This window comes from Chelonoidis abingdonii, chromosome 23 (assembly GCF_003597395.2).
Source record: "Chelonoidis abingdonii isolate Lonesome George chromosome 23, CheloAbing_2.0, whole genome shotgun sequence".
In the NCBI taxonomy this organism is placed as follows: domain Eukaryota; kingdom Metazoa; phylum Chordata; order Testudines; family Testudinidae; genus Chelonoidis; species Chelonoidis abingdonii.
The window spans coordinates 7,775,625-7,797,867 of record NC_133791.1 but is presented as its reverse complement, the minus strand read 5'-3'; the positions used below and the strand labels follow the sequence as shown (position 1 = coordinate 7,797,867).

Below are 22,243 nucleotides of genomic sequence, written 5' to 3'. Positions count from 1 at the left end.
GGACACATTAATTGCCTTCTACAGTTAGCCCCAAATGCACTTTACAAAACATCAGTGATTTGGGAATGTAAGTGTGGAGCTTTATTACCTAGATAAATCCTGGCTTGTTGTGATTCCTACTGCTACAAGTTTGAAAACACAGGTCTTTTATCTTTAGACGCTTAAAAATGAAAGATTGATCTCTTATCTAATGTCCTGGGATGCTAACAACACTTGTGTGTGTATTTTCCCCTGCCTCTGCCCCCCCAGACCCGCTTCATCTTTCCATCTCTACCCCCAGCCAAACTCCAGTGGAGCTAGACTAGCATTCTTTCTAGTGGCTGGGCCCCTCGCCTTCAAACCCTGACCAAGCTGCAGATCACAACACCTACACAAAGCGAAGAGGAAACCTTGTCGAGGAGGATTCTGAGTCACTTTAGTTTTGTCCACTCATCTTCCTGACTCTGGGGTGAAACTCGCTGCAGCTTCTGGCAAAATAAAACCAACCCATTTCCCCCTTCTCCCTCCAAATACAAACAGCTTCCGAGATCTTGAAAGAAAAGGAAAGACGCTCAACAATGCTATGGTCACTTTAATCTACCTAATCCTCTGATTTCCCTAAAAATCAGCTGGTGTGTGGGAGAGAATGGCCCATTTGACAAATTAAACTTGGGGGCCTGGTAATAAAATAGAGAGAACTTTTCCCTGCGAGGTTACTGGTTGAAGTCCAGTCCAGGTCAGCAGACCTTTCAGTGGTGTCAGATAAGTAGTATCCAGATGCCAATGTAAATTACTGGTGAAATCTCCATTACCATGTGCTTCTGTTGCAGAAATCCACCGAGTGCCTACAAGAGCTCTGCTGTTCAATTGGCTTGTGTGTGTGCACTCATGGCCAAAGCGCTGATCCAGGTTAGTTTTGTGCGGGAGGTGGGAGCTATCTCCAGAGAGGCTTCTCTGCTCACCGAAGCAGTAAGGGTGTCACTCTTCTTGTTCAACATTGATCTTGTCTTGCCTTCAATTAACTTAGAAGTCCTCTATCTGCTAGTATGCTGGTGCCTGATTTCTCACACTGCACGCTCCAAAGGCCAGCTGAGAGCACAGATGCTGATAAATCAGTACAGCAGCAGGTGATAGATAATGAGAGAGGAGCACTGGCTGGCACCACACATTACTGAACTAACTGCTTGCCACTAGAGTTCAAGGTGCTATAGCTCTATTTAGATCCCAAATGGGTTGAGATCCAAAAAAACCACTAGCAAGATCCAAAAATTTCCAGCACTGACTTAGTGGCCTCTGCTGCAGAGCTGCCAGTTTCCATTTCTGGTAATTACACCTTTACCACCCTAAAATGCTCTCAGTTGGATGCAATATTCTCCTGTACTTCTGGCCTAAAATCCTTGTGTGCTGTTGCAGTGCTGTTAACCAGATAGTTGCAACGCTGTGCTGTTTAACATCAATGCTATTCATCCGTGTTGTTAATGTGCACCAAGTCCTGTCCTCCAATCTCTTAGGAAAAGATTAAAAGGCAGATCAGCGGCTCTAGAGCCTGAAATCTACAGGGCGGGTTTGTACTCTCAGTGGTGGCTGAGTACTTTCCAGTTCTGTCAGTCTAATGCAGTGCATTTCATGGAACTAAGGCAAGCTGAGACACTGCTGCTTAGCTTAAGGATGGCCTGTGCCTCTTGCCCCCAGGCGCTGACCGCCGGAAGGAGAAGTCCCCAGAGATCAGTCATAAGGTGAAGCAGGTTCAGTGAGAAGAGGCAGCTGTGGTGGCCACACTCTCCCTAGGCCTGAGGAGGAGTCTGGTAGAAGATCCCTGAAGCTCCCCATGATGTGGAGGCAGATACAAGGATGGATCCCCCATCTGCAATTATAGTTTCTGGCTGTTCCTTTTTGCTGAGCCAGGCCTGCCTAGGGGAACCCCCGTAGAGCAGGAAGTGAGAGAACGAACCTGCCTAATTCAAGCCCTTGGCGCTAGCTCATCCTTCTGACAAATTCCACAGCACTGATCTCACTGGGGCCAGCCGAAACATACTCACAAACAGGCACATAGATTCCCAAACAAACCCCAACAGCATGAGTTTGTCGTAAGGCCTCTCTGTGCATTCTCCCCATCACTGGGGCTGGTTTTTTTACTTGACATTTCAATTTAGCTTGGAGAATGCAACTGGACCGACTGGTCCTAGTTCTCTATAGAATCCGTTTCACTCCCTGGGCCTCGTGCACGGAGGCTTGTGCCGTGGCATCTGGGATACAGGAAGTACCGGGAACATTTGGATCCATGAAAATAGCAGACTCTATTCACAGAGCTGCAGCAGGAAATGCTCCCTGGACATGCCTCTCCTTGGAGGAGGCTAGACAGCCCTTCTTTGAAAAGCAGAATGGATTTAACAAAAGCCTTGCACCAAGCTGCCCCAATCTCTGACAGCACTGCCCGCCCAGCAGGGCTCATACATGAACAGGGCTGGAGGGATTCCAGCTGCCTGAGCTGAGACCTTCCATAGTCAGTAGCCTAGCTCAAAACTCCAGCAGCAGCGATCTCATTTGGCGCTGGACGCTCCACGCTGCTTCTTTTCCCACCCCTGGGCTTCAGCTCGGTGCTGAGATTCCCCAGCCTCTCTGCTCCGTTCATCTCTTTGTGAAAGGCTGGTCCTGCGCTGCTGGCTGCTAAACACAGCCCCAGTCTCACCCTCTGCGGCAGGAGACGTGCCGACTAACCCCCTGGGAATGATGCTCTCAAAGCAGTAGCAACACGACAGGGTCCTTGCCAAAAGGCTGTAGCTGCATATTCTGCCATCTCCACGGCTCCCACTGAAGGGAGGATGAGCGATGGCCTACTAGGTGAAACACACATGAGCTTGTTGCAGAGGAGGGGGAGACTGTTTCATTGTGTGATATGCTGATTGCCCTAGTAGCCGGACACCAGCTATCTGATTTTATTTTAACTCTCACAGGGCTACTGGGTAGGGAAGCTCGCTCCTTCCCATTTTCTAGTTCTGTGCTTTTCTCAGGTCCCCAAGCCCTGGATCTGTTGTGACGTGACTAAGTGAGGGAAATGCAAAACAGCACTCAGGAATTCCTGCCCTTGTAACAAAGCCCTGGCTTCAGATGACATACTAGGCACACGCTGCTTGGCGAACGTCACTCTCAGGTACAGCTAGGGAGCCAGGATTAGAACTGCGATCCTTTGGCTTCAGAAACCCACATCTCTATCAATCTACCTAAAGGACATTGCTCTGGCTGGTACCAGTAACTGACCCCTCAGTCTAGTTGTGGGTCCATCCGCTAACAGGCAGCATCACTCAAAGCCAGTTTGTTACACTCCAACTCTGAACGTTTATGTACCCAGTCTTGCAGGCCATCCCCTTTCCTGAACCTTATGAAATGGGGGCAGACATGGGCTTAAAAGCTCCCAAGGCGAGCCAGACAATAAAACCATCAGGGAAATCCCAGGGCAGGAAGTTTGGACGAGGGCCGGCTGATGCGGAAATGAATGGGTTTTCTATGCCAGAGGATGTGGCCCAGGCACAGGGGAATAAAGCCGGCATTGTAGGGGTAAGGCCTCGGCATGCAAAGAGGAACTTTGTGCCTGCAGTCAAGGGTCATAACCACAGGGCTCAATCCCGAGGGGCTCATTGATACTCTGCCCTCTCTCGCTTCCCATTTGGCTACTGGAACTTGGCTAGTTGCCAGCGTTCCTCCTGAGGTGGCCGTCACCTGCACCCTATCTCCAAGCTGGGTTCGGAGCAGCCCCCACAGTGGTTTGCAGGTGCGGGAGGGCTGGGGGCGGTTGAACTCCAGCCTCTGCTCCCTCCTCAGGGGGGAGCGGTCGGGACCCTTCTCACAGGGCACTTCCTCCATTCCTATCTCCATCAGGCCAGAGCCAGGCTGACATTTCACGGATGCTTCCCCAGTTTCTTTGTTTAACCCAACTTCCATTTCCCATCCCTCCCCCTACTTCTCTCTGCCAGATTCTAGCTTATGCTTTTCTCTTCTGGCTGGGTTGAGGAATTATAGCACTTTGATGTGCTGTCCTTTTCCAGTGTCACTCTGGGGGGAAGGGGTGCTGTGGACCCATGCCATGCATGTTTGGGGGGTGGTAATGCCTGGGAGCAACATTCCCATGGCAAGTGGCAGATCCTTTGTTCTTTGGGCCTTGTCCAGTCTTTCCATCTACCTCCTCCCTTTGGGCTAATGATCATATGCCCTGTAGTAGGCAATGGTCTTGGGGAATTGTGGGTCTGTTGCAGCCTGGAGATAACACACAGGCTCGGGTGTGTAGTTGTGTAGGCATCTTGGTGATCTAGAAGGGATCCTGCGTTCTGCAGCCAGGCAGTTCAAATCCCTCTCCCTCTAACAAATAAGAGCCTGAGCCAAACCCTGACAATCTTCCCATTGACTTTGGATCAGTCCTAAGCTTGCTGTACTAGGTATGTTCCCAAAGGCCATCTGCACAGTTGAGACCTTACACTTACGTCCATCCATGAAATGGACGTCTTGCTATCGTTGTTCGTAGAGTCTAAGGACAGACGGGACCATTGTGATCATGTAGTCTGACTTCCTGCAGAGCGCAGGCCAGAAAACAATCCTTACAGCAAAGCGTTTAGAAAAAAATTTCCTTCTTGATTAAAAATGGTCAGTGATGGAGAATCCACCAGGGCCCTGGGTAAATTGTTCCAGTGATTAATCACTTTCACTGTTTGGAAATAAGATATAATTTTTTTTTTAATCTGAAGTTGTCTAGCTTCAACTTCCAGCCATTTCTCTGCTAAATTGAAGAGACCACTATTAAATACCTGTTCCCCTTACAGGTATTTACAAACTGTAATCAAGTCACCCTTTAACCTTTTTTGTTAAACCAAATAGACGTAACTCCTTGAATCTATCATGTAAGACATGTTTTCTAATCCTTTATTTAGTCTCAGGGCTCTTCTCTGACCTCTCTCCAATTTATCAACATCCTTCTTGAATTGTAGGCACCAGAATGGGACACAGGAATCCAGCACTGGTGTCACAGTGCCAAATAACCACTGTGCTCTTACTTGGGATTCTCCCATGTATGCATCCCAGGATTGCATTCTCTCTTGGCCAGTGTCACACTGGGAGCGGATGTTCAGTTGTCTTCAGTGTCACTGCTTCCCAAGATAATCCTCCATCCTATAAGCATGGCCTACATGCTTTGGTTCTAGATGTCTACGTTTCCATTTAGCCATACTAAAACGCATTGTTTGCTGGCACCCAGTTTACCGAGCAATCTAGATCGCTCTGAATCAGTGATCTGTCGTCTTCACTAATTGCCCCCACACACACATTTTTCTGTCATCTGCAAACTTTATCAGTGATTATATTTTTTTTCCAGGTAATTGATAAAGACACTAAATAGTGTAGGGCCAAGAACCGATCCCTGCAGGACCCTCTGGAAACCGACCCCTCTAGATGACAATTCTACATTTATATTGTGAGACCTATCAGTTAGCCAAGTTTTAATCCATTTCATGTGTGCCATTAACTTTATATCATTCTACTTTTTAATCTAAACGCCATGCAGTACCAAGTCAAACAACTTACAGATGTCTAAGTATATTACATCAACTTTATGACCTTCAGGAAGGATAGCCCTTGAGAGTCTGGTGTCTTCAAATGACATTGTTCTTAAATATCAGGACAGCTGGCTGCCCCACAAATCACTCAGCCAAATCCTTACCAAGGTTTCCACTCCAGCCTTACCCAAGCAAAACTTCTATTAGATCAATGAGTAAGGACTCCTGCATCCATCAAGCTACTTTGAACAATATCCCAGATCTATGGAACCAGTCTTGAGTAGCAGTTGGTACAAGCTGGATGCTTGTTTGATCCTTCTGTTTCTTGGCATTTCCAGGAGCTGGGACTTCCACTCCACTAAGAGAATTGGCTGGCAATGTGAGTCTTGCATCACCCCTGAGCCCTAGGCTTGCTCTAGCAGACGTGTTGGTCGCAAGCTTTGAATAGTTAAAGCCGAGACCTTTCCCTAAATCTGTTTGACGCCTCTTCCCCCTAAACACAGATGCAACCCCCTCCTCTTCGAATCTTAAAGCCCCCTCCAAACTCCTAGCACTCAGACAGTGCAAGGAGAATAGCGGGGAAGTGGCAAGGAGGGGGAGACCAGGGCCTCCTGCTCTCTCAGGGCTATCACATAGGTTGTTTCCTACATCCTCTGGCTGGGTCACAGGGCAGGGACAAACCGGTACTTCCTGCCAAAAGAGAGTTTAACAGAGCGGACAAAGGGAGGCAATGTTGGGAAACCTAGAGCAAGCTCTGGGAAAGAGCTCTGATTCACTGAAGCTGGAACAACTCCGCCATGCTTAGATGGCTGGTTTCTGCTAAAGCAATTACATGCAGGGCTGTAGTACCCCAGCAGAGCTAGGGCCGCGGAAAGGGCTTTTAAAAAGTAGCACTGTAAAGCACAAGGGTATAAAGGGGCCCCAAAGCAGGGAAGGGGTGTGTGTGTGTGTGTGAACAGCTTAAGGTTTTACCTGTGCCCTAGAGACAAAGAAGTGATCACAGCAGCTCTCCAGGTGCACAGAGAAATTATACCGGACATGTAAAGTAATCTTAATAATTTTACAAAGAACAGCTGCACATAAAATACCCACACGCAGTGAAATGTATTTACAGCCTGATTGTCCATTTCTATAGGGTACCTTCCTACGGTCAGTGCTGCCAATATTTCTTACTACACCTGCCTATTTTTCAACATGCGCATCTACAGACCATTGATGCTGGATATTGAAAGACACTACAGTCTTTGTACCAATATGTATATATGATGGGGCTGTGTATACTCACACACACCTACCTACAGCTGTCTTGTCTTTGTTTTCAGAAACTACACGCACAGCTAGAAGAACCACTCTCCTCTATGCGTGCACACAGAGAGCTGGGAGTGCACATAAGCACATGCTGTTTCCATGAGTGATAATTACCATACTTTTTATTAGAAACTAGCAAGTCGTGCACGAGTACAATGCAGCAGACTGTGTGTATGCTGGGAGGGGATTTTCTCACTCTGATATTTATATAATCTGTTTAGACTGTGTCTCTCGATGCTTATTGGGGAAATGAATGAGCATTTCACTCTGGGATGGGGCCACCCATGAATTCTGACATCACTCCTTTTAATCCATTGTAATAAATATACTGTATTATCCCAACTTTGCCTCTTAGTGGTTTCATGCTCTCATTCGACACACCATCCATTAACTATACTAGAGTGATTTGGGGGGGTGGTCCGAGAGGCGGGTGTATGGGTATGGTTCTCTTCCAGCCTCCTCCCCACCAGTAAATTAAGTGCTGGTTAAATGTGCCAGACTGACAGTCACAGGTCCCTACTTACCCCCAGATTAGACACAGTAGCAGAGTACACTTTCCCAGCTAGCATCTCTTGCAGTTATGAGGCAGGATTCAAGTGACACACCCTCTTGTTCTCTCTGGCTGGTTAACATTCTGTGTTGTCTGGTGTCAAAACTCAAACTTTCCCAAGTTCTGGCTTGGACTTGAGGGTCATGGCAGGAAGTAGGGATGAGATAACCCTCTGAGGCTCAGATTGGAGCGGAGCTGACCCACCTCTGGAGCTGACACTCCATGCCGTGTGGGCCTTCTGCTGAGACTGTCAACAAGGGTGTGGGTTGTAGTTGTGGTTCCTGGGATACAGAAACCGGCTGCATGAGCCCATGTCATCCAGTTTCCAATGGAACTCCCTACAGCACAGCCCCTTTCAATTATTATCCCCAGGTCCTTCTCCCTGCACTAAAAACAACTCGAAACCTCTTCCTTCCAGCATGAAATAGGAGGCTAGAGGAGACAACTGGGAAAAAGATGAAAAGGGGACTTGGCAGCTTTACATCAAACACAAGCTCCCCTGTAAGTCAGAACTTGCTACGCCAGCAGAAGGGAACATTTTGCCAGGAGGTCTGGGTAGGAACAATGATCCTGCCTCCTTTCAGGGACAGCGGCTCAGAGGAGCAATCGGTTCTTGCAGGAGCGTGGGGAGGTTACCACTCTGAAGTCCTGCTGTTTCACCTATTCTCTGCCCTGGCAGCCACCTGCTCAGAGGCACGGTCATGGCGGCTTGGGGCCAGATCCACTTTCACTTCAATTCTCAGCTCATGTAAAAACTACAGAGAGTGGAAGCCAACGGGTGTGTGACCCTGTAACAGACCACATGCTGAGCCCACCATTGGGAGCACAGGGACAGCGGCATTCACGCCCCTCTTCTCCTTAGTCCGGACAGGAAGAGCCGCTGTGATTTCCTCTCCGGAGCAGCTCACTTTGGGTGCAGCATCTACCCAGGTGCTTTCCCCTCACTGGTTTGTGACGGGTGGGGTAGCTGCTGTTGTGGACAGCTCAGTCTGGACCTAGGGCCCCTCCAGCCCTCTGTTTGGATGAGATGCATTGAGGAAAAGGGAACCTGCCCCCACCCTCCTTGTAGACCTCAGGGGCCATCACTACCTTTGTTCTCTCCATTCATGTGCCCCCAAAATCACCAGAAAGGGACCAGAGGTGAAGGCACACCCCTGTGTGGCCCCCAGAGAGGGAGGCAGCCTGCATTGCCCCTTTAGCTACTGCAGCTTGCCCTGGAGGGGTGCATCTTGGCTAAGGGCTGCGGCTAAGGGTTGCAATCCAGCTCTCTGTGCTCGGTCCTGATGTGCTACAGCTGCCCAATCAGTCACACATGACCTCACCTGCCATGGAGCTTTGCCACTCCAACTCCCGGACGTGCAATGGAGAGACCCGTTTGGAACCAGGCAAGCTACACAGTCTTCAGCAGAGCAGACGCTGCACTGCTCCATGGTGGGTGAAGGGAGCTGGCAAGCCAAGGCCTCTGTCCACTACATTGGTGGTGATTTATGACCTCCCTAAAGTTGGGAATTGCAGATCACTTTGGGTGTAAAGGACCAAATTCTGCTCTCTGTTACTCCAGGGCAACTCTACTGCAGTGAGCGAGCTAGAATGTGGTAGCAGACGCTGGATTTGACCACTGGAGTCTAGCAAGAGCACCCCTCCCACTCTCCCCCTATTTCAAACAAGCCTTGCAAAGAGAGGAACCCAACCTCAGACACCAGGGAAACCACATTAACCGCACCAAGAACCAACCGCCGCTGAGTATGCAACAAACCGCTCCGTGACAGGGCTGATGACAATCAGACTCTGAATATAGCACCATAGATGCAGCGAAAAACAGCAAGGAATCAAGCACCCTGGGCTTCTTTAAGGGCTCCCTGCCTCTCCCTGAAACACACTCTTGTTGCTTTTTCTCCTCTTGGAGCTCATTGAAGTTTCCGAGGCCTTGTTTCTTTGTCTCCAATAACCAGCCCCTTAACATTACCCACCCAGCCACAGAATAATCACATTTCAGACCCACAAAAGCAGCTGCAGCCTGGAGGTCTAAGCACAGGCAGCGCCTGGGAACGAGAAAACCGATGGTTCCGCCAGCCTCCCTTCTTCATAAAAAGAATTCAACAGCTGAAATTTCATAGCGTTGCAAAACCAGCGTTTAAAGCGACAGGAACTTTTTAGTAAAACTTCAGGGCTCCAGAAAATTGTCACTCCCTTTTCATTGGTTTGGGGGAGCAGGCGCATGTGAAGGAAAAGGAGAGACAGATATTATTTATTATTAAGGAAAATGGGTGAAGCCGAGGGTGTAGAAGACGGAGAGCTAGCATCGGCTAGAGAGCCAGGCAGGGCATGGACAGATACTGCCCCTGCACAGGTCCACTGTCCTGGCCTTGTAACACTCCCCCTCCCCCTTTGCTATGCCACCTCTTGAGAGCAGGGGAGGCCGGTCATGCTGCAGCAAGCAGCGATTGGGCTGTGTGTTTAATAAAGTCCACGGCGCCGGGACCCAATGTTCAGCTTGTAGCTCTGATGACACCTCTCATCCTTGATGCTGTCCCTGCATCCCCAACAACCCAGCCCGCGTGTCCTGTCCCTCCTTTGGGTTCACCAGCTACCCCATTAACACCCACCTTGAGCTCCAGCATCTGCAGCCTCGTTACAGCTCCAGTGCTTTTAATCTGCTTTCCAAGGTGAAGAGACGGGGTCACCTCAACTTGTTGCTTGTGTGGCTCACCCTAGAACGTGGCCTAGGCTGTTGGTGCTTCACCGAACAGCACTAACCCCATAGATCCAAACAGCAGCCCCTGTGAAGTTTTGCCATCCCCCTGCTGGGAGCTGTGCTCGGTGCTCACGCAGAGGAGGCAGTGCTTCGGTTCTCTGCCCTGCGATGATTCTGCAAACCCAAACTGTCCTGCCAACAGCACTGAACTGTGTAAAGTGACCAACTTAATGGCCGCTACGTTACTGGAACCACTAGCTGGAATCAGCCTCTGGACCTCTACTAGCTTCAAGGGAATTATTCCAGCGTTACGCTGGTGTGTCTGACAGCAGCGTCAGATCTGCAGTATTATTTAACCCCGTGAAGCCTATTGGGCTACAAAGAGGCTCTGATTTCAGTGAGAGCAGGAATGAGCCCAAGCTACGCATGAATGATATTCTGCAAAATGAAGTTTCATTGAACGGTTGCTCTCTGTACACTCTTGGCTTTCTGCAGTCCTTTGAGGGGCGAAGACTGGAACTCAGAGCCCTTGCGTGGTGCCAGGATAATGTGTAAAGTGTAATTATCAAGCCATGAAGCAGCGTCTAAAGAGAGATCACTGAAACCCATGTGGTTTCAATAGCAGAGATAAGTTAACTTCAGAGTCTCCCAAACTCATCACCAGTTGGCTCTGATTAACTTCATCAGCTCTGGGTTTTACTTTTTTTTTTTCCTTCCTTTTAGCAACCGCCATCTTCAAACTTGCAACCTACTTATGTTTCTTTGTTGCAGTTAGGAAACTGGCTACTTGCAGACTAGCCCCCATCCTGATCTTTGCTTGCTCTGTGTCTTTTGGCCATCCCATAAAACAAAGGTGACAGTTCCCAGCTCTGTCAGTCTCTGGCTTTCTGGGAAAGCAACTCTGCCTCACACCCTCAGCATGCAATAGCCAAAGCTTGTGCTTTATAAAACCTCCTCCTGTGAAATCATTCAAACTGTGCGGCTCCCTCCTTGCACGTACATCACACCATCTGGTGGGACTTGGTTCCAGGGAAAACTAAGGAGAGAAGAATATCCCTGACACGAGAAACTTTGTCTTTGCTTGCTACATAGCCCAAGAGATCAATTTAAATTCACCATGTACATCCCAACCCACAGAAAGATATAACTGAGAGAGACAGCTCCTAAAAACAAAACCACCCAGCTCCAGCTAACAAGCTGATCCAGAAGGTAACACCCTCGAATTAAGTCCAGTTCACACTTCAAACCTAGCTGATGTCTCCATCAGCGTATGTCCTATTGCCCACAAACATGTACATTAAAAGAATATAATTAAGACTGCAAAGTCAAATGTTCCAAAGTTAGGAAATACCACAATTAATGGTGTGGTACGCAGGCACCATTAAACCCACAGTCCCAGGCTCCTGAGAAAAGCAGTGAGTTTCGTAGTTAAAGTCTTTGTATTGCAAATGCCCTGTTCCCAGGCCTAGGGAGTTTAATCTCAGGAACTGGGAAAGAAGCTCCCCATGTGGATCTGGAGTGTTGGGATGGATCATGGGGTTCTTAGGTTATACAAGTCCCAAACCCTTGCGTCTAGCATGTTTGGGCACTTAACATTTCAGGGACATACACAGGGAACAGCGTACAGAACACTCGGGATGAATCTCCATTTATAGGGCCAAATGATAATATAGACTGAAGGCCTTTGCTTTTCCAGTGCACTGCAGATGCAAATGGCAGCTCTGAGGATAGTGAACCTCAGCAGAGACTAATGCTACCTGCCACGTGCCACCTTCTATGGCAGCCCAAGGGAGGTGGGGACCACTTGACTGCATCCACACCAGAGTCCCAGTACGATCTATTGTGAATACAATTCACCTGCCATGGGAAGAGCTGAGCAGCGAATCAGCCTCCCTTGGAGAGGAACCCCTGAGAGTGGTGATGTTACATTTACGTTCCACGGATCACATGACCAGCACGAACATTGTGGCCGCCCTAGCAGGTGGCAAGGGGAGGAAAAATACACCATTTTGACTAGAACTGGACCCAAAAATGAATGCTGGATCCAGATTCCCCAGGCCCCAAAAAAACACTGGTAAAGGCCAGATACAGGCCTGAATTTTATGACCCAGGTTCGTCTCTGATTCTGACTCCTCTGTAAAAGATTTCCTAGAAAAACTCTCTCTCTAAGGTTGCGAGTCATGAGGTTCCTGGACTGCGCCTCCAAGGTGCAACAGTCAGAGCCCCAATCCACAGGAGTTATCACCCTGGGGCTTCAACTAACCCCCTGGAAACATCAAGCGTACATGCTATCTATGGTACTTATACAGTTCCATAGTATCTGAGTCCATAACAATCTTTAATGTATTTATCTGCACAATCCCCCTGTGGGGCAGGGCAGTGCTAATATCCCCAATGTACAGAGGGGAAACTGAGGCACAGAGAGGTTCTGTGAGTTCCCCATGGTCACACAGGAAGCTGGTGCTGGGGCAGGGTTCTCCCAAGTCCCAGATTCGTGCCCTAAGCACTGGACAACCCTTCATCTCATACCTACGTAGGGCCAAATTCTGTATGCCTGGCATGCTCACTGAACTTGTTAAGAAATAGGTGTATGTATTTGGGGGCAGAATCTATCCCATAACCTACAACATATAGATACAGTAACAAGCATTGATACATACCTAGATGTCAGGGCTGGCTGCCTAAAGCCCAGGATTTTCTCTTACATGGCAAAAGTACTTCAGATCCTGAAGCAGTCACTGCAGACTCTCCATGCACATACACAACTCTCATTAGGGGAACGAGAGTCCTGCCCAGGCATCAACGCGAGAACACAAGGTACAGATGCAGCATTGCTCCAGATGTGCTGCAAAGCTCGTTGCCTTGGAAGGTGTCTCTCAAAGGTTTGCAGTGATTGCTTGAGGCTGTAGAGTACTTTTGTCCTCCACGACACCATCAACACCAAAGATGGTGTGGAAACCTCACCTAGTGTGGGTTGCCACTGCCCCGCCTCCTTAGCAGGGCTTCCCAGAGGGGGTGCACTCTGCCCAGGCCCCAGCTATTTTAGTAATGAAGTTTCAAAGTGCTGGCTTTACGCTATATGGTTTGGGTTCATGGTTTGGCTACCAGAGAGCCACCTCTCTATACCTTTAGCCCAGCAGTTGAGATCACCTGGGCACTGAAGTTACAATCCCTGGCTTTGAAATGCGTGTTGCTCTCCAAGGAAGGCTGTTGACTCTGGAATTTGGTCCAACAGACATATATTGACTAATTGGCCATGCTATTTACATAAGTTTTCTGGCCTGATGGGGGGAAAGTCAAGTCTCCTGAAAGTTGGGAGGAAAGAGAATTTCTGTAGCTGACATTGTGATATTTTAGATTTTAATCATTTCTGCTGGGAGTTCAGCACTTGCAGCAGCAGCCATAGGCTTGGACTTTGGCTTCCCTTTTGTCCATTTACATGCTAAGGGGATCACTGCTTTAGAAATGCAGTGTCAGACAGGTGAAAAAGAGAGGAGTTTAGATAGCCTCATGCTGCTTGTGGGATGAAATCTCCTCCTTCCTGCGCATAAGCCAGCCAATAACGAAAACTTTACAAATTATGCCACGATGCTGCATTGAGCTCTGTGCGGTTGGATCTCTTTGCAAGCATGAGGTCGTTGCGCAATCGGAGGGGCTGGTCTGTATATGAAACCTTGTGCTGGTCTAACTCAATTAATTTCAAGTCAATGCAGGTCTTGTCTACACGGACATTTGAACTGCTTTAGTTAAGCAGGTATCAAACCCGCTTTGTAGCCATTCTTATTTTGGTTTCAATGACTCAATTTAAACTAAGTCAATTTAAACTGATCCTGAATAAACCTAGTTTAAACTGAAATAAGAGCATCCATGCAGGTTTTTGTGATGGTTTAACTAAACCGGGTAAAAATCCTATCTTGAGTTAAATGGCTGCACTGTTTATACCAGAGCAAACTCCTAACCTGGGCACACGTAAATCGATTTAAACTACACTTATCCCACTTACTCAAAACTGGTTTAATTTAGTAAATTACAACAATAAGTGAGATCAGTGTAAGTGCAGTTTAAACCAGTGTACTCTGGGTACAAAAAGACCCAGCCATTAATCTGAAATAGCTTGTTCCAGCGGGAGCTGAAAATGATCAGTGCACTTGCCCAAGACTGAAATATCTGACAGCAGCTTTTGACTGATTGATTTTAACTCTCCTTTGTTTGTAACAACCTATTAGGTACTTTTTGCAATAAGGGTGGTGTTTCTCCTGCATTTGCATGGAGTTGGAGAGAGATGGCTGAGTCCTTTTTTCTAAAGGGATCAGCAATAACACCCAGCCGTAGCTGTATACCGCCAAAGGAAACACTTTAGCCTGTGCTCCAGTCCCACTGCCTGACGACAGCGCTACTCTGGGGAATGCGATAGTTTAGGAGCCACACCTGCAAAGCCTGCCAAGGGCTTGCAAAGCTTCAGGGAGGTGGGGAATGGCGTTTCTCAGATCTGTGTGCATGGCATGGCGTGTGGGTCTCGTGTATCCTGTCCCGAAAGAGAGCACTGCTGCCTTCATGGAATTTGTTTTCCCTTTCTCCCCAGTGCTGGTCCAGGGATTGGGTGGGTTTGGGGAGGAGTGGGTGGCCGGGGCCGAGGGAGATTGTCTGTTCTCTGGGGGTGAGATTCCCTTTTTAGGGGGTCTCTGGGATAACTGTAGGCAGAGGAATTACTTGTCAACAGGACTCCAGTGTGTACCGTGTGAGCACCCAATGTCCAGAGCTGCTGAGGAAGCACGACACCTCCAGCAGATTCTCACAGTGCCACAGCCTAGTCTACAAGGGACAAACCCTGACCCCGTGGCTAGAAACTACAGGGAAACTCCATCGGGGAGCCTTAGATGCCTTGTGGTTCTCTCCTTCCCTGACCCCTCATGGGTTTTTGCCCCAGGAAGGAGCGATCCTGCCCCTTGTTTCTTCTCTGGGCCTCCTAAAATTAAGGCCATACTTTGACACTTTTATTCACACTGAGTAGCACCTGGCTCATCAAGTAGCCCCATTGACCTCGATGGGATTGCTCCCAGAGTAAAGTACTACTCAGCATGAGTAAGAGTGGCAGAATCTGGCCCTTAATACTCCAGAGGGAGTCTTGCCTCAGCAAGGACTGAATAAAGACTTGGTATGAGTCTCAAGATTTGGCAATAGATCTGTGGATATCAATCCTAAAAAAGTGGCCAGATCTGCCCCGAGATGTGAACCCCCTGAATCACAGCAAGGACAGAACTGGTCTGAGATGGTTAGTTTATAAACCTGCATGGATGAGGGCGATAATGGGGCCTCTGTTCATATAATCTCAACCTGAGCCCCATTTCCTCTTGAGGTTACATTATTGACAGTAACGAGCCAGAAATCTCCTCCTGTATTTCACAGGCTACGACATTAGTTAAGCAATAAAAGGCTCTGCATGCCAGATAGATGAAAGCATTAGTATCTATTGGGGATTGCATGCAAATGCACTAAAAACTGGTCTTTCGAGGTAATTATGTTTGTTTACTGGAACTTGAGACTGTGCATGTCTCCACAAGATGCATAACAGGAACAAGGTTTACCTACCAATCTATAGATCTGTACAGATGTAAGTGGGGAAAAAACAGCAAAAAAAAAAAAAAAAAAAAAGGATTTTCCTCCGAGCAGATGGTCCCTATCAAGCACGAGGTGCCGGACGAATGTTGCATTGAATTGGTGGTGTGGAGCATTGTGAAGTATAATTGGATTTGATTGCCGAAGGAGGCTAGAAGTAGTGTATTGTTAGAAGCCTTATTATCGGCTGCCTCATGATGAGGGTCTGTTCCGCAGACATAGATCTTCCAAGCAGCTGTTGTTTCTTCCCCTCATGTATGACCGTGAAAAAGATTTGCGGTGATTTAGAGATCAGTGTTGAGGGCCATAAACCAGTTATAAAATACAGTGCAATTGTTAGCAGAACTAGGGAGCAGAAAAGTGCTTATGGGGTTAACACTCAGATACTGTGGTGATGGTGTCCAGTAGGAACAGAATGATGGTCGTTTGGTTCAGACATTGGAGTAGGAGACAGGAAATCTGTGTTAAATTCCTCTCTCTGTCACAAAGCCCCCGTGTGGCCTTGGGCAAGTCACTTAATCTCTGTTTCCCTCTCTGTAAAATGGGAATAATACACTTAGTTTTTGCCCATCCCTTGTCTTTTTGGACTGTAAGTTCTTTGGCACAGGAGCTGTTTCTTAGGATGTGTTGGTGAAGTGTCTAGCATAATGGGGCCCTGATCCCCATTGGGCACTATCGTAATACAAATAACACATACTAGTAATCTAAGGACCTGGTTAGATAGATGGAAGGAGGAGGAAAAGTGTCAAGCAGGGACTATAGTATAAACCCTAACTGGGTTTGGAGAGGGTTTGTTTCTTTTTACCCCAAGCTTGAGTATGTCACTGTCCTTTTGATTTACTGAGGGTGACTAGAAGTTTACATCCATCAGTTATTCCCTTCTGGAACTCCTACAGCTCCCTTCCCTCTCCGACCATCTCTCTCTTACCCTCTCACTGCAGCAAGCAGACTGTGTCCAGCCCTGTGGGAAAAGACTTCGTAATTCCATGCTTAAACCACTGGCTCTTGATAAAGGATATTCTGAGAGCCATTTTGTTTTCAGACAGAGGAGAGCAGGCAGCAAGGATGCTGCCTGCATACTAAGAAACCTGGCCGACAGCCCACGCACGCTACATGCTAAATAAATAAATAAACACATCAATCAAGCTTGACGTCACACTGGAAAGGGTCACTGCCATGTGGAACAAGACATCTGGGCCATGAAGTCACTGCCCTGGAAAGATGCCACGGAAGAGTTCGCAGGCTCTGCAGCACAATGGGATCTGACCAGGGGTGGGGAGTCTGCTGGGGTTGGTTGATTGAGGGTAGGTACGTTCAGGTGTGAAAAATGAGTCTCCCACGCACTCTGCAAAACCTTTCTGCACTTCTAGCTGCTGGAAAAACTCCTGAGAGTCAAATGCAAAGCGGGGGAGGGAACAGCGCTGCCCCGTCATCTTACATTGGCTCAGACTATTACACTGTATGACCTGACATAGCATGTTAGTACAGGGTTTGGAACAACCAACAACAGGGCCCAAACTCTCAGCTACATTTAAACTGTATGGTGGGGAGTGGGGGGAAACCGCTTTGTAAACCCCTTGAACACAAGCACACCACAGACACAGGGAAATTCACACACACACACACCCCTATATACATTTACACACACAAACACAGACATTCTGAGCCTCCACACCAATGGGCTATTGCAGCCACTCTAATGAATCGCACATTCCACTGGGGTGGGTTTTTTTTTTAATACATTTAAAGGGAAACACTCATTTAAATAAACAAAAAGCCCTTGCCAAACGGGATAACTGAGACTCAACCACAGTGACTGTCCAGCCTAACTCCTTGAGAACCTTGCTATTTGCAGGCTTATTTCTGCACTAGCGTCCCACCCACCCCATTTTTGCCGTCTATTGTCTTTTCTGGCTTCTGTCAGCACTGAAGTACAGTATGAGAAGCAGCAGAAGGGTTGGAGGGTCTGATCTTTCTCTTGCAGCATCTATCCAGGATGGCAAGCCTCTGGTGCCATAGGGATCCCTGGAATCCTTTCCCCACCTTCTTGCATTTGTACAATAGCCCGATTTAATTACAGTAGAACTAGGATACAGTCTTTTGTTTTGAGAGCCTGGGATTCCGTGTAAAAATCCCCAAAGGGAATGAATTTGATAGTATAGAAAATCATTCCATGTCTTTGGGATAGATCCTCAGCAGAGATACATCTGCATTGCTCCGCTGACACCAGGTTACACCAGCTGCGGCTGGGAGCCTTTCTTCGAATGATACATACAGGAGGGAGCTGAAGATTTTTAACAGCCCTGGGAAGCAAAATGAACAAGGCAGAATGTACAGAACAAAAATCATTGCCATGTAATTCAGAGCCTAAACCTGCCACGCCAATAGCATTTGGCCATTTATCACCGAGACCTGGGGGCAAAGCTCATAACTAATTGAAAAATCTCATCCATCAGCCCAGCCATTGCCTGATTAAATGGGGCTCCCTATTGCAGATCATTCGTTTGGATTCGGTTAGTATAAATACTGCCGCTTACTTTCACGTCCTTCCAGAACCTTGGGGAGAAGGGCTGACTTCTTCTTTTTTTCTTTTGATTGACAGAATCATATATAAATTGTGAACTGTCTGGATCAAAGCCCGGAATAGGGTTATAATAATTGAATCCGTTATGAGCCTTCTCTTTGTAACCTCCCACCCCCTTCTCTCTCTCACACACACAGAGCAGATGACCTTGACAGTAAAAACAAAAAATCATTAAGAAAAAAATGAATGGAAATGTTTTTGGTTTTGGTTCTGAACTCTGCTTAATTCCCTCCCATTGGAGTTACAAGGCTAACCATGTGAGCGGTTCTTTGTCTGACAAAACTGGATTTCCATTGCCCGAGACTTCAGTCCAGCCTCTGTTAGGGTCTCTCTGCCTGGATTTAGCCTATGGTCAATCACAGAACTTGTCTGTATCATTGGCGGGTGGATGATCACAAGGCAACATCTAGCCACAAGGAATCAGAGCCTTGCCTTGCCTTTGATCACAATGCAGCTGACACTGATGCATACCCATCTGCAGGACATGCAGAGGGGACCCTGGTCCCGAGGCACGCTGGCATCCCTGCATCCCTTAGGGCTTTCTCATCTACAGCCCCCAGCCAGAGGCACTGGAAGTAGGGGTGCTGGAGGTGCAGCTGCAACCCCTGGTTTGAAGTGGTTTCCATTATATCCAAGGTTGACAACCCCCAACTAGAACAATTGTTCCGGCACCTCTGGCCCCAGCCTCCCATGATCTAACCCAGAAGGCACCATCCTGACAATAAAGCCAACAATCTACCTCGTGCTCAAATCTTGCCCTTTCTCCCTGTCCATGTGCAGATACCCAGGCGCGCACACCCTTCCCGGATTACACAGGCTACTTTCACCCCCTCTCCCCCTAATGCGATTAGAAAGAGTGGAGCTTCGCGGCCTCATCCCCCGTCTCCTCTGCTGGCTGCTCATTTGCAGGGGCTGTGCCAAGGCAGGATGCAGTCCGAGGGAAACACACGGTCCTTATCAGGGTGGAAATCAGGGACTATGAATGACAGGACCCTATTCCCCCCCCCCCCCCGCATCCTCTTTGCAGCATTTCTGCTGGAGGTTCTATGGATGATCCAATGGGTTCTTTTCCCATCTCTCATTTCTGCCCTTCCATGATGGCTTGGCCAGGTGGGGCGGCATGTGTGTGCCTGGCATCTGCATGCACCTAGCGGCTGGAGATGGATCCCAGCAGGGTCGAGGGCTGCTCCTCTCCCCTCCATCCATCACCTTCTCCCCCATACACACACAGACACACACAGGGGAGAGGGAGGTGATCCCTTACCGGAACCGGGGTGAATCCTTGATGCACTCCTCAAATTCCACCGTCATTTTCACAGCTCAGCTCCGGGCACTTTTAATTGAGAAAGTTCATCTCCCACAAGGAAAAACGACCCCCCCAACAAACTGGATCCACTCTTCCAGCCGCTGCTCCCCCTGGCTTCCTTCCCCCTGCACGGCAGGGGCCCCCGGTTTCCTCCCCTCCGCTGCAGTCCAGTGGCTGAGTGGAGCCACGAACAGGCACATGCAGGCTCCTTTCTCTGGGCTCGCCTGTCACTGGCTGTGGAAGGAGGGAGCTAGGCAGCTCCAGCCCTGCTGGCCTGTCACTGTTCAGGGAGCGTCGCCAAACTGCTCAGCTGCGAGCTGCAAGCGGGCTCCTTCCTCCCCCAGCCTCCGCTCAGGGTCGCCAGTTTTGGTTGGACGTGTTCCTGGAGGTTTCATCACATGATATAATCTTTACTTAAAGATGAATCTTTCCTTCCTGGAGACTCCAGGACAATCCTGGAGGGCTGGCAACCCTACCTCCGCATCACTCCCACCACCCACATCCTACAGCACGCTGAGCCCATGGGAGCGCTGTGCCCTGGTCTCACCTCTTGATCGCATCTCTCTCCCCCCCGATGCTCCTATGCCAGTTGGCTTCTTAGAGTCGGCAAAGTCATCCAGCCAGGGACTGACTGTCTGTCCAGGACCACCAGAAAACTGCCCCAGTGCAGTGGTTCTCAACCTTTTCTCATTTGCAGACCCCCTAGAAAATTTCGAATGGAGATGCAGACCCCTTTGGAAATTGTAGGCATAGTCTGCAGACCCCTGGGAGTCTGTGCACCCCAGGTTCAAAACTATTGTTCTATGGTAATGACAGCCTTTTCGTAGACCCCCTTAGGCATAGTCTGCGGACTCCCAGAAGTTTACAGTCCACAGCCTCGATGGATGACACCACCGGCCCAATGTCTTGGGTAGTGGCCTGAACCCCATGCTTCAGAGAAAGCTGTAATCAGACACCTCCAGAGAAATGTGGGGCTCCTGGAGCCCCACTGCTTCCCATTTCACTGTCTTTAGACAGCAGTTAGACCGTTTGTGGGACCTCCTGAGCGCCAAACCCCAGTACCATTGTCCCCACTTTCCTCCCCTCTTGTCAGCCCTCAAACACAACAGCCCATAGATCCCTAGCGGGGAACCAGGACATGGCTGCCATGTCAATATCAAATAATCAACCTCCTTGTTAATTCACGTCCATGGAGTTACTCCTGATTTACACCAGCGTAACTGAGATCAGACTCTTTTCCTTTATGTTTATGGCAGGTTAGCGTTTTCCTTCTCTTCTCAAAAGGCCGCAGGGGAATGAAAATTGAATGGCTAGGGCATGTTTAATGCATTTGTTGTTATTTCTGGACAGTGAGGGGTGGGGGGTTGAGGAGAAAGCTCAAGACATGTCTTTCTGCGCACCCAAACTTTCCCACACGGTTTCTGTTTCCTGGTTCGAAATAAGCAAGGCCAGATTTTCAGAAAACTGTGGTTGCCTTTTGAAAAGGGGATGTGTTTGCAGACTTGCTCATGCAATAATCACCCCTCAGTTCATGTAATCCTGATAGCTGGGTGGTTAAATGACTAGCTGGACGTGTAACTAGCAGTCTGCCTATACAGTTGCCACTATTTATCTGCACAATAAAATATGCCAGAGCCTGTACAGTATACGAGGTCCACTCCTGCACTACCGATGCCAACGGTAGCAGGACGATGTTCAGAATTACTAACTCTAGTCTCTCCTTTAAAAAATTCTATGGATTTGATGCTGCTCTCAGCCATCCTGGTGTAAATCCGGAGTAACTCCAATGACATCAATGGAATTACACAGGCCTAAAGCCAACGTGAGAGCAGAATCAGCCTCGTGAGGCTATATGAATGGATGACACTTTTCACAGATCAAGTTAATTTAATCTGGCATGGATAAACTGGAATAAATGGGGTGTGCTTAATCTTTATCCTCCCCCAGTTAAGCAGCACAGACAGCAGAAGCACGGGGGGCCTTTTTCACACAGCAAAGCAGCGAACGGTACCGATTGTGTCATTGTCACATATGTCATGTTATCCTGATTTCAAATTTTTAAACAATTACATTTGTTTAGGTATAAATCTTTCTATACAATAAGAACAAATGAATCACAGACCAGGTGGGCTTGAACCAAAAAACAAGAGCCAAAGGACCTAAAGGGCTGGCGAAATTTGGATCCAAATCAAAATGTCATGAATAGACTTTATCTCAGTAATGGGCCAAACCAAAAACTGGAGGGAGTTCAGTTCCAGCTCTGTATGCAAACATCTAACTCTAGACAACGCTCCTGTTTCTAACAGGCCTCTAGGACTGCATTGGTCAGAGGCAGGAATTCTGTACTGCAAGCATCTTTAGAAGTAAGTTTTTTTAACCCACGAAAGCTTATGCCCAAATAAATCTGTTAGTCTTTAAGGTGCCACCGGACTCCTTGTTGTTTTTGGTACTGTAAGGAAAGTCTGATTGCTGTAACATGATCATTGTACATTGTGTGATTGTTAGGAGCTCACAGGAAGTTATAATGCAAATCAAGACTTTTTACATTTTTAAAATTGTCTTTGGTGCATCCAGTGTGGCGGGAGGGTGGGCGNTACAGACCATTGCAACTTAAAGAGGCCATGACACTGCACCTCTGCCTTTATTTTTGTTAGATCAGATCCTG

General features: G+C 48.1%; 1 protein-coding gene across 1 annotated transcript in view; it reads right to left on the bottom strand.

Moving 5' to 3' along the window:
* ACAP3 (ArfGAP with coiled-coil, ankyrin repeat and PH domains 3) overlaps window positions 1-19,810 on the bottom strand; it is a 167,773-nt gene extending 147,963 nt beyond the window's left edge. The window contains exon 1 of the mRNA XM_075060413.1: window positions 19,537-19,810. Within this exon, the coding sequence (XP_074916514.1) occupies window positions 19,537-19,583 (47 nt within the window). The 5' untranslated portion in view covers window positions 19,584-19,810. The remainder of the gene's footprint in view (window positions 1-19,536) is intronic.
* Between the last annotated feature and the right edge of the window lie 2,433 nt (window positions 19,811-22,243).